Raw genomic sequence first — 12,847 nt, 5'->3', positions numbered from 1 at the left:
GTCCTTTGACCGCCAAGGATACACTATTGTGGTGCTCGATGTTCTTGGCAACCACATCACCCCGATTTCTCTTCACATGGTCGCAGCTGAACCCCCAAGACACTGGCACAAGCTTCTTTCAGCCAGCCCTTTCCGTGCCCCAGACTTGGTTAATTTCTTGAATTTAAATGCAGAATTTTGCCATCCCCTCTGTTGAATGTCACCTTTCTGATTCAGGCTGACATCATAACCCAGCCTCATTCCCACAATTCCTCCTGAGCCGTCAAGACCCAACCCAGGCCAGGGGTTGGCCCAGCCTGTTACCTGAGCAGGAGGTGCAAGCCATGGTGCCTGAGGGAGGGGCAGGGGCAGGGAGCTGTCCCCAGCCTCAGAATGGAAGAGCGCCCCAGTCTGCTGCTCTGACTCCCATGATGGGGACATGCAGGATGGGCACTGGTCTTGAGATCACCACATTTATTCCAGCCCGTGTTCACATTCTTGCATTGATGAGACTGGGGTGTTGCTGCCGTTTGCAGCATTGCAGACTGCTCCCTGGATTTCATTTCTCATCCATTCATGCAACACATAGAATGGAATGCCATTTATGTGCCAGGCACTATCAAAGGCACTGGGGAGAGGGCAATGACCAAAACAGAAAAAAAAAAGTCCTTGCCCTTATGGAGCTTATATTCTGGCGTAAAGCCCTCAGAACATGGCCTGGCACAGAATAAGTGAACAAGCAGGAAACGCTTGATTTTATTCTTGTCGGCAGCCCTCTTGCTCGCTGCCCTGGGCACGGATCTGGAGATAGGCAGAGTGGAGGTCTGCGATGGAAATGACTTTCACTCCACTTGGAATGGAAAACTTAGTCTGGGAATGAAGATCCGAGTTACTTTTGGGGTCACTAAAGGGTGGGCTTCTTTCAGTCCCTAAACCCACAGCACTGTATGTAACTGGTGGAGAGCAGGAGTATAAAGTGCTTTACTCTTAAGTAAAGCAGACATCAGTGTCCCTTACAGAAGAGAAGCAATTTAGAGCAGTTTGAGGGCAACAGCAAAAATGGCAGGTGTATTAGTCGGTTTTTATGCTGCTAATAAAGACATACCCAAGACTGGGTAATTTATAAAGAAAAAGAAGTTTAATGAACTCACAGTTCCATGTGGCTGGTGAGGCCTCACAATCATGGTGGAAGGTGAAAGGCACGTCTTACATGGCAGCAGGCAAGAGAGAATCAGAGCCAAGCAAAAGGGGAAACCCCTTATCAAACCGTCAGCTCTTGTGGGACTTATTCACCACCATGAGAACAGTATGGGGGAAAACTGCCCCTATGATTCAGTTATCTCCACCAGGTCCCTCCCATAACACATCGGAATTAAGGGAGCTACAATTCCAGATGAGATTTGGGTGAGGACACAGCCAAAGCATGTCAGCAAGGGAACATTTCTGAGCACTTAATGTTGTTTAGGCCTTCGCTGTGCTTGACACACTCACTCATGTGATCCTCAGAACTACCATCTGAGACAAATACTATTATCGCCTCCATGTGCAGTCGAGACACAGGAGGTCAAAGGTCAAGGTCACATAGCTAGTAAGTGGCAAAGGTGCAGTTTGAACCCATGTACTCTGTCTTCAAAGGGTGGCATTTGGAAGCACTGGAAGAAGCCATTGCTGTGGCTGCCACTGGCCACCGTGGGCCGGCAGGGTCCATGCAAGACCAGGGAGACTTGTTTGAGTTGTTTCTAGTAGAGGTGGGAGCCTGGCGAATGGAAAAAGTCCATTCCAAGCAATCAGGAGACTGCTACTCTGAGGAATAGTTTTTCACCTATCATCCCCAGAGAAAATGAGCAGAATTCCTCAACAAAATATGTCGCCCAGAGATACAGGGGTGGGACTTCAGGCAATAGACTAAAGCTGATCTAACTTGGAAGTGAAGTCAACCTAGACACTTTACGGGCTGGAATAGCTGAAGACATGGGGGCTTGAACCCACGCTCCAAAGCTGTGCTTTTTCTTTTTATTTTGTTTTTTGAGTTGGAGTCTCGCTCTGTCGCCCAGGATGGAGTGCAGTGGCACAATCTCGGCTCACTGCAAGCTCCGCCTCCCGGGTTCACGCCATTCTCCTGCCTCAGCCTCCCCAGTAGCTGGGACTACAGGCGCCCGACACTGAGCCCGGCTAATTTTTTGTACTTTTAGTAGAGACGGGGTTTCACCATGTTAGCCAGGATGGTCTCGATCTCCTGACCTCGTGATCCACCCGCCTCGGCCTCCCAAAGTGCTGGGATTACAGGCGTGAGCCACCGTGCCCGGCCCAAGCTGTGCTTTTTCCCCCTTAGATTATGGCTGAACGGAAGAACGCCAAAGCGCTGGCCTGCAGCTCCTTACAGGAAAGGGCCAATGTGAACCTCGACGTCCCTTTGCAAGGTAAGTCAGTGGCACCTCCTGTCTTCATTATGGCCCTGTCCCTCCTGGTCCAGGACTGAAGGCTCTCAGATGATTCTCTGGTATTTCAAGTCTCCTTAAAGAGCACACTCAACTCAGTGAGCACAAGTTGAGCCCGCACACTGGGTCCCACAGAGGCACAGAGTTGATTTTGCATCACTAGGGTTAGGCACAAAGCCAGGATGAGTTTTGTTGTTATTGGACAAGATTAAAGAATATTATCTTTAGTTTTTGCCTTTGTTTTCATTTTGTTTTGTATTTTATGTTCTTTGTTTTAAGAATACTGTCTTCATATTATAATTCATGTACAGCCTGGGATAAGGACCCTGGCTGGTTTAAAAACACGTGGGTTGGGCTGGTCTGAAAGTAGTGAGTTACCTCAGTTGATGGTTCAGCCAGTTACAGATCGACCTCCTTGTCCTCCTCGTTCTCCCCTTCCCACTGCTATACTTGACTAATCTTAAAAAAAGAAAACATGGGCCAGGCGCGGTGGTTCACATCTGTAATCCCAGCACTTTGGGAGGCTGAGGTGGGTGGATTGCCCGAGCTTAGGAGTTCAAGACCAGCCTGTGCAACACGGTGAAACCCCGTCTCTCCTAAAATACAAAAAATTAGCCAGATATGGCAGCATGCACCTGTAGAATTGCTAGAACCCAGGAGGTGGAGGTTGCAGTGAGCCAAGATCGCACCACTGCACTCCAGCCTGGGCAACAGAGCGAGACTCTTGTCTCTAAAAAAAAAAAAAGAGAAAGAAAAAATGTGGGTGGATTACTGGGGGAACTCAGTTATCTTCCTGTGCCTCTGATTGTGCCCTTTGAGGTTACATTTTTTCTGGGCATCAACCACACCTAATTAAATAGGACACCAAAAGCTGCTACTTAATATACATAAAAGAGACAGTAGCAGCTTTAACACATAGATGCCACTTCCTGCTTTCAAATGCATTCCTATCTTGAAAGTTGAACAGGATTTTGACAGAGCCCCAATATCTGGAGTAATGCTGCTCTTGTAGAATAGTTGTTACATTTACATCCAGAAACATTGGGTGTTATGGCACAGGGCGTGTCCTGAGCATTCAGATGACGCAGAGCCACGGCTATTGTGTACGTGTGTGTTGGAACCACTGAGAAAGATGTGTTGCTTTTGTTCCCTGTAGTAGATTTTCCAACACCAAAGACTGAGCTGGTCCAGAAGTTCCACGTGCAGTACTTGGGCATGTTACCTGTAGACAAACCAGTCGGTATGTGAAACGTTTATTGTCTTTCCACTTTGCAAGTGTGCGGGAGCTCACAGGAGGCGTTTGCCCTCCGAGGAGGGTGAGGTCTGCTGTTTACTCTCACGCCTTGTCTTGAATCAAACTGTCACACTGTCACCTGCCAGAGAACATAAATGGTCCTGATCAAAAGATCAGTAGAGGGACAGGCCCCGCTGCTTTGACCTGTCATCCCCAGCATGCAGGACTTTAGCAATACAGACGTGGATTTCTTGTTTACCCAGTAGTCCAGAGCTGTGTGACCCAGGGCCGTGGAAGAGCTCTGCTGCTCTGAAACGAGGCCTCCATCTCTGAGGCCAGGGCACCTGCTTCGTGTCTCGTTAGCTGGCAGGCCAGCAGAAAGGACTGCAGAGGCTTCATGCTGTCAAGGAGTGACACAGTAGTGGCACACACAGCATTCAGCTCACATGCCAGGGGCAGAGTGTAGTTGCTGGGCTATACCAAGCCAAAAAGAGACTGGGAGATGGAGCCTTCACCAGGGCTAAAAAAGGCTGTGGAGAAATCGCAAGCCACATACACTGCCAAGGGGGCTGCAAGATGGTGCAGCTGCTTTGGAAAACAGTCTGGCATTCTTCAGAAGGTGAAACATAGTTACTTTAGACCCAGCAACTCAGTTCCTAGGCGTAGACCCAAGAGAAATGAAAACACTTGTGCATACAAAAACGTGTCTGCAAATGTTCACAGCAGAATTATTGATGAGAGTCAAAAAGTGAAACAACCCAAATGTCCTGACAAATCAACTGACAATTAGATAAATAAGATGTGATACTTCCATACAGTGGAATTTTATTTGGCAATAAAAAGGAGTGAAGGACTGAAGTGCGCTCTAGCGTGGATGAAGCCTGGAAACATGCTATGAGGGAAGTCAGTCCCAAAAGACTGCATACTGTGTGATTCCGTTCATATGAAACGCCCAAAATAGGCAGAGCTCTAGCATCAGAAAGTAGGTAAGGGTTGCCTTGGTCTAGGAGGCTGGGGAGTGGGGGGAAAATGGAGAATGACCCCTACCAGGTACGGGGTTTCTCTTTGGGGTGATGAAACGGTTCTAAAATTGATTATGGTAGGTCTAGCATGGTGGCTCACACCTGTAATCTCAGCACTTTGGGAAGCCAAGGCAGGTGGATTGCTTGAGCCCAGAAATTCAAGACCAGCCCAGGCAACATGGCAAAACCTCACCTCTACAAAAAAAAATTCAAAAAATTAGCTGGGCATGGTGGCATGTACCTGTAGTCCCAGCTACTCCAGAGGCCGAGTGGGAGGATCATCTGAGCCTGGGAGGCCGAGGCTACAGCGAGCCGTGATTGTACCACTGCACTCCAGCCTGGGTGACAGAGCAACACCCTGTCTCAAAAAAAAATTGATGATGGTGATGGGTGCACTCTGTGAATGTGCTAAAATCCACTGGATTGCACACTTTACATGAATGAATTGCATGTGAATGATACCTCAATAAAGCTGTCACTCCCACCACTATCCCCCAGAAAAACTGTGGGAACAGCTAGCAGAAGGGCCCTACTGAATGGGGGGACACTGTAAAGGTGCCATCGAGAGACAGCGAGGGTGGGGAGAGGCTGAAGGGCCATGGTCTGCTTAGGTAGACAGCGTGTCAGGCACCAGGTCCCCGGAGCTTCTCCTGACTCTCGTCTCCTACTGAAAAGGCTGTTATTTCTTTTTTTTCTTTTTTCTTTTTTTTTTTTTGAGACAGAGTCTCACTCATATTTGCCCAGGCTGGAGTGCAGTGGTGCGATCTCAGCTCACTGCAACCTCCGCCTCCGGGGTTCAAGCAAGCATGTCCAGCTAATTTTTGTATTTTCAGTAGAGACGGGGTTTCACCGTGTTGGCCAGGCTGGTCTCAAACTCCTGACCTCAAATGATCCTGGCTCAGCCTCCCAAAGTGCTGAGGTTACAGGTGTGAGCCACTACGCCCAGCCAGAAGCTGGTATTTCATTCCTATTGAGCAAACATGAGAATGAAGTGTCCTGTCTATTAAAAAAAGATCAGTCTGGGCGTAGCTGTTATTGGTGATTTGGACCCACATTTGAGTGTGGTAAGTGGCTTTAGGACACTTTAAATTATCCTTTTCTGTCCCCAGGAATGGACATTTTGAACAGTGCCATAGAAAATCTTATGACCTCATCCAACAAGGAGGACTGGCTGTCAGTGAACATGAACGTGGCCGATGCCACTGTGACTGTCATCAGTGAAAAGGTGAGAAGGAATCTTCGATGACATTGGCGTGTCTTATACAGTGAGTATAAGATACAGTGGTTTTCTGTGGAACTTAGGAACATAGTCAAGGCTGGAGTTGTGCATCCTTGTGATTAAGATGGCCTGCATTTGAAAGATTTGGCCCTTTGTCTGGGTCTAAATCTGTGCATACCTCTGTTTTCCTGTGGCCTGAGAAACTTCTCTTCTGGTGCTCCTGATTCTATCTTCCTCATGTGCCCCAGAGACAAATTGTTTGCTAGAGGTGACTGTGTGATGCTAGTAGTCGCTCACTCTCAGGGCGCCAGTATTGCCTGGGCTGTGTGATCTGGGGATGGGAAGCAGAAGATGCTTCCATTTGGGAGAGTCCTGTGACTATCAGTAGTGGAAGGAGCTATTGGTTGTCTTGAGAGAGGCTACATTAGCCTCAGCCCAAATTATCTCAGTTTCGTGGTTGAAGAAATTGAAGCACAGAGAGGCTAAGTCATTTGCCCAACGTCACACATTTGGAAACAATGGAATTAGGGTTTAAATCCAGGCAACCTGGCCCAGACTTGTGCCCACTTTTCTATTCTGCCTGTGTGAAGCACCTGCCAGGGAAAGACCACCAGTCATCAGCCTGCTCCACAGCTGCCCGCTTCACCCTGGAGAGAGGAGCAGGGTGCTCACTGCCTGCCTCCAGCTGGCCACGCTGAGCTCTCCTCACCTCTTCAAGCAGGTCCCGCCCTTCCCCACACCAACATCATCACAAGCACCGCACCCTCCATGCTCCACCCTCTGCCTACCCGACCCTTACCCAGATGACCACCACAACCTCCTGCCTCTTGAGAAAACTTCCCGACCTCTCACACTAGTGTACTTTGCTCATTAAACACTCCCAAGGCACCAGAGTGAATATTTAATTAGTCAAGATGTTAATGATCCAAAAGTCAACATTTTGGATGTGTTTATTAATTCAAAACTTGCATATGGTTCTTGCAAAGGATGTGGTGTTCATCCCTGTGAGAAAGAATTCTGAACATTTCTTTACGCTGCCTCATGTGGATCCCAGATGGACACCAGTTTGCAAGAAAGAAAAGAAAAAAACAATCTGACAACTTTTTGTTGATTTGGCAGCTTTTTGTTTTATATGGTTTTAGATGGAAATGTGATTCAATGTGCTGTTTAGTTTGGGTAACAATCACTGGACGAAGAAAGATACCGTGAATCCCTTTTTTCTGGTGCTCTGGGGGTTTACTTGGCCAAATGGGTTTTGGGCCACCGGGTGTCCTGTATTTGGGCTAGATGTAAGAAGTATGGATGGCACTGCTCCTCCCCACGGTGAACTCACAGCCACATGGCATAATGGAGAATGGGACACACATCACACCCCATGACAGCAGGGTAGCTCAGAGCAAGAATGACCTCCAGAACAGGGTAGCCATGCAGTGATGGCCTCTTCAGACATTTGGGCAAGGTTCCGCCTTTCGAGAAAAACACAGGTCCTTTCTGAATTCGGCCTGGCTATACTTTCTGAATGCCAGTTCCTGTGTGCTGCCACTCTGAGCTTGATCCTGGGATCTCCTGATTGGATGCTGCATAATGTCTCTTGCAGAATGAAGAGGAAGTCTTAGTGGAGTGTCGCGTGCGATTCCTGTCCTTCATGGGTGTTGGGAAGGATGTCCACACATTTGCCTTCATCATGGATACGGGGAACCAGCGCTTTGAGTGCCACGTTTTCTGGTGCGAGCCTAATGCTGGTAACGTGTCTGAGGCGGTGCAGGCCGCCTGCATGGTGAGTTATCCTGGTACAGGCTGTTGAGCCCTCCCACCTCTGCTCATCTCTAATATGCCATACATTAGAGCAGAATCACTCACGGAAATGAAAAAAGTCGAATCCCTAAAGTAATGCTTTACTTTATAATGCCGTCATTCCTAGGGCCAGAATCAGTTATGATAAACAGATTACATCTCCAAAGGCCAGAACTCCTGAAAGAAGTGGGGCCAGATAGAGGCTCCGATGAGTTTCATAACCACAAACTTGACAACGGTCAATCCTTGATCCCAAATCAATTTCATGTGTGAAATGTTGGTCATGCATGAGTTGGTACTGTTTGGGTTCAATTCAGTACTTTAAAAATCAATACATTGAATGACTTGTTTCCAGTGATTGGTTTCTGTACACTGTTCTTATATATTTTATTTGTATCTGTTAACTCAGTCCTTACGACAACTCTGTTAGGTAGTTGTTCTGTTTTATTTATGAGAAAATAGAGACTTCAGAGAAGTTAGAGAATGGGCCTCAGGGCTTGTTGTCAGTAAGTGACAGAGCCGAGCCTGGATTCAGCCCCAAGCTGCCAGGTGACAAAGTCAGGGCTCTTTACACCACATGGATACTTGGAAACAAACAAGAATCCCTCATTATTCCTTCAGCACGTGTACTTTGTGCCCCTCTTATGCCAGACACTGCAAAAGTTCTAATAAAAATGAGGGAACTGGGCCGGGGGCGGTGGCTCACGCCTGTAATCCCAACACTTTGGGAGGCTGAGGCAGGCAGATCACTTGAGGTCAGAAGTTCAAGACCAGCCTGACCAAATGGAGAAGCCCTGTCTCTACTAAAAATACAAAATTAGCCAGCGTGGTGGCGCATCCCTGTAATCCCAGTTACTCAGGAGGCTGAGGCAGGAGAATCACTTGAACCTGGGAGGCGGAGGTTGCGGTGAACCGAGATCGCGTCATTGCGCTCCAGCCTGGGCAACAAAAGGGAAACCCATCTCAAAAAAAAATGAGGGAGCTATGTGAGTGTGGGCACCAAAGCCTGTGAGCAGGTGTGTTCTAGCAGCAGCAGGTTGGGTGCTGGGCCCGAGTGGAAGGAGATGCGGTCCAGATCATGGCGGGCTTATGATGATGGCGTATGGGGGCCTGATTTTCTTCAGCAGGGATTGCTAAACTGGGGATTGAATTTATTGTATTTAGATTTTATTATTTATTTATTTATTTATTGAGATGAAGTTTTGCTTTTGTTGCCCAGGCTGGAGTGCAGTGGCGCGATCTCAGCTCACTGCAACCTTCGCCTCCTGGGTTTAAGTGATTCTCCTGCCTTAGCCTCCCAAATAGCTGGGATTACAGGCACCTGCCACCACGCCCGGCTAATTTTTTATATTTTTAGTAGAGACGGGGCTTCATCATGTTGTCCAGGCTGGTCTCAAACTCCTGACCTCAGGTGATCCACCCGCCTCAGCCTCACAAGTGCCGGGATTACTGGCATGAGCCACCGCACCCAGCCTGTATTTAGATTTTAGAAGAGTATCCAGCAAAAAAAGAAGACAACAAAGTAAAGGATAGGTTGGAGGAAGAAGGCTGAGGTGGCGATCAGCCAGGAGGCCAGTTACCTTCTACAGATGGGAGAGAGGAGGAGCGTCCACACTAGGAGAGCAGCGTTGGGAACAAACAGGAACAGAGGCTTTGAGAGGCGCCAAGCTGCCTGGCTGGGGGAGGACTGCTGCCTGTGAAGGCCCTGGGCTTCATTTAATTCAGCCTCGCACTTACAGGCTGAAATCTGGGGCATTCAGCATGACTGAGATACAGTCCTTGCATTGTAGAGCTCATGTATAGTGGGGGAGACACAGAAACCCAAACTCTGTTACAGTGTAGAAAATGCTGTAAATAAAAGTATGAGGATCTTCACTTTCAGCCGGGCATGGTGGCACATGCCTGTAGTCCCAGCTTCTGAGGAGGCTAAGGTGGGAGGATGGCTCAAACCCAGAAGGTTGAGGCGCAGTGAGCTATGATGGCACCACTGTAGTCCAGCCTGGGTGACAGAGACCCTGTCTCAAAAAAATAAATAAATAAGAAAAATAAGCATGAGACTGTGCTGGATTGAGAAGTAACTGGGAAGAAAAAGAAGTGGAGGCCCTAAAAGCAGATAACTTACAAAGTTTGCCAGTGAGGGGGAGCTTGAAGGGCAGCATTGGAGGGTTTGTTCATGTGTTTATTTCAGGACAGGAAAGGCCTGCCCCTTTTTTATTCTTTATTTTTTATTTTTTTAAGAGATGGGATCTTGCTATATTCCCCAGGTTGGTCTTGAACTCCTTCCTCCCTGGAACGGCAGGGGAACACCACCATGCCCAGCTAGGTTTTCTTTTGTGGAAAATGGTGGCAGATAAAGAGTCGAGGAGGCTGGTCACAGTAGCTCACGCCTGTAATCCCAATACTTTGGGAGGCTGAGGCGGGCGGATCACTTGAGGTCAGGAGGTTGAGACCAGCCTGGCCAACATGGTGAAACCCATCTCTACCAAAAAATAAAAAAATTAGCCGGGTGTGGTGGCATGTACCTGTAGTCCCAGCTACTCAGGGAGGCTGAGGTGAGAGGGTGACTTGAACTCGGGGGTGGAGGTTGCAGTGAGCTGAGATTGCACCACTGCACTTCAGCCTGGGTGAAAGAGTGAGACCCTATCTCAAAAAAAAAAAAAAAAGAGAGAGAGAGAGCCAAGGGGAGGGACTTAGCCTATGAATTAGTTAGAGAGACCTTTTACTTTGAGATAATCCAGAAGATGCTAAGAACCAAGAATGGGTGGAGCTTAGGGAAGGGAAGGGAGTTCTCTGACTGCTCTCCCCACCCCCACCCCCGCCCCATACAGCACATTATCAGGTTATGAATGAAGGGAAAGTTTGCACCTGTAGTCCCAGCTACTCAGGAGGCTGAGATGAGAGGACCCCTTGAGCCTAGGAGTTCAAGTCCAGCCTGGGCAACATAAAAAGGCCCTATGTCTAACAAAAATGTTAAAAGGATGAGGTGGGAGAGCAGATTGCAAAGGTGGGGCACAGAAAAGAGCCATTTGACCTTTACCATTTGAAATAGAGCAGGAAGGTGGGAGAAGGGGAGGCCTGGCATTGAACGCTTGTTATCTGGTGTCACACTTACACCATCCTCTGTGGGACTGGCTAACTCCCTGCAATAACTGTAGGGCCAGGATTCTAACTCAGACACCCTGAATATGCAGGAGCAGGGCTGGGGTTCAGGGGAGCAGGGACAGTAGAGTAGTCAGGTGAACCCACTGACCAGGTTCAGGGAGTTGATGAGATAAAGGAGATCTGTGAAGAAAATAGAAAATGGGAGATTTCAGCCAAGCGAAAATGGATGACAACTATTTCGGTATTTTATGAAATTGAAACAGATCATAGCAGATGGTTTTAGTCATAAAATGAATGGCTTTCAGACTTAATTATACGTTTTAAGTGATAACGACAATGAGTTTTATCTCTTGGCTACAGTTGGTTTTCTGATTCTCAATTCATTTTCCCTCTTGGAAACAACTTTTACTCATTTGCTTCCTATTTTAATTGTATCACTGCAACGAGTGGACACAGCTCAGCCAATCTAGTATAAGGCATACTAGTAAAATCAAACCATTCTTCCCTCCCACCCGCTCTGAATCCAGTGTTTCTAGCTCAGGGGCTTTCTTCTTGGTTCAAATCTGCATGATTCTCCATCTGAAATATCCATATGTGAATTTATACCATGTGAATATCTATTGACACTAACGTTCTTTTGAATCTACTTAATTTTGAGGCATATTTTACAGCTGTGTGGTATAGGCCCAACAGAAGACATTTTGGCGAAATTTAGAATAGAACAGAGAGGGATCCTTTATGAATTCCAGCACTTAGGTGTGGTTTTGATTCACACTGGAGGTACATGACTACTGTTTGAAATTCCAAGTCCAGAGTCCCATGTTGCCATGTATAAATCCGTGCTTTCGATGTGTGTGGTTTGAGTTGGATGTGGGCCTAGTAAAATACCTTACACAGAGGAGACGTGTAATCAATCATCATATTTCATATGATTGATTTGAAAGGGGTTGTTTTGTGGCCTAAGGGGTATGATAGAACACTGTACCATATCCTTCCCCAAAGTCTTGCTTTTTACAGGGACATCAGCCTATTCCCTTACTAAAGAGCCTGTTAATATTTAAGTTGATTTTTTTTTAAAAAAAAGCCATGGAATGACAGTCCTTCCTTGGTATACATGGGGCGGGGTGGGGGTGTTCTAGGACCTCTGAGTGTACCGAAATCCTACATATTCAGGTCCTGCAGAACCCACGCATAGGAGAAGTCTGCCCTCTGAATACTTGGGTTTTGCATACCAGGAATACTATTTTCAATCTGTGTTTGGTTGAAAAAAATCCTCATGTAAGTGGACCTGCACAGTTCAAACTCTGTTGTTCAAAGATCAGCTGCCTTTTTTTATTATTATTTATTTATTTTGAGACAGGGTTCACTCCGTTGCCCAGGCTGGCGTGCAGTGGCCACGCTCACAGCTCACTGCAGCCTTGACCTCCCAGGCTGAAGCAATCCTCCCGCCTCAGCCTCCCAAGTAGCTGGAACCACAGGCATGTGCCACCACACCTGGCTAATTTTTGTATTTTTTGTAGAGACACGGTTTCACCGTGTTGCCCAGGCCGGTTTCAAACTCCTGGGCTCAAGTGATCCGCCTCTCTCGGCCTCCCAAAGTGCTAGGATTACAGGAGTGAAACACCATGACTGGCCAGGTCAACTGTATTTTAAAACGTTTGGATTAGAAAAAAAAATTTTTTTTGATAAATTTTAACTTTTTATCTAATCTTAAAGAATTAGTTATCTTCCCATTATGCAAAACCAGGTGGACCACATTGTTACATTTCTGAAGAACAGGAATTATCCCTGGTGCCAGTGCTAATGGATTTTTAAAAATTAATCCATAAAGATTTATTTAGATTTGTATGTACAATGTATCCTGAAATCTTAATACCTCATCTTTGTAATTAAAACAGGAAATAGGGAAGGAAACAAACATTTTTGAATGCCTTCTGTGTTGCTAGGCCTATTTCAGGCATTCCACAAGCATTACAAATATTACTTATTTAATCATAACACCCTCTGTAAACAGTCCTTTCTTCAGCCATTTTACAGTTGAAGAAACTGAGGCTTAGAG

At 46.9% G+C, this 12,847-nt stretch overlaps 1 protein-coding gene across 47 annotated transcripts in view; it reads left to right on the top strand.

Moving 5' to 3' along the window:
- APBB2 (amyloid beta precursor protein binding family B member 2) overlaps nt 1–12,847 on the top strand; it is a 398,003-nt gene that overhangs the window by 381,231 nt on the left and 3,925 nt on the right. For 42 of the 47 annotated variants that reach the window (XM_054486425.2, XM_063664494.1, XM_063664506.1 and 39 more), the window contains 4 exons: nt 2,312–2,399; nt 3,574–3,657; nt 5,783–5,898; nt 7,490–7,669. In XM_054486425.2, coding sequence (XP_054342400.1) covers nt 2,312–2,399; nt 3,574–3,657; nt 5,783–5,898; nt 7,490–7,669 — 468 coding nt within the window. The remainder of the gene's footprint in view (nt 1–2,311; nt 2,400–3,573; nt 3,658–5,782; nt 5,899–7,489; nt 7,670–12,847) is intronic. The other 5 variants (XM_063664510.1, XM_063664512.1, XM_054486441.2 and 2 more) reach the window with 1 other exon arrangement.

This window comes from Pongo pygmaeus, chromosome 3 (assembly GCF_028885625.2).
Source record: "Pongo pygmaeus isolate AG05252 chromosome 3, NHGRI_mPonPyg2-v2.0_pri, whole genome shotgun sequence".
NCBI lineage: Eukaryota > Metazoa > Chordata > Mammalia > Primates > Hominidae > Pongo > Pongo pygmaeus.
The sequence above is the reverse complement of the archived record's forward strand: the minus strand, read 5'-3'. Positions and strand labels throughout refer to the sequence as shown.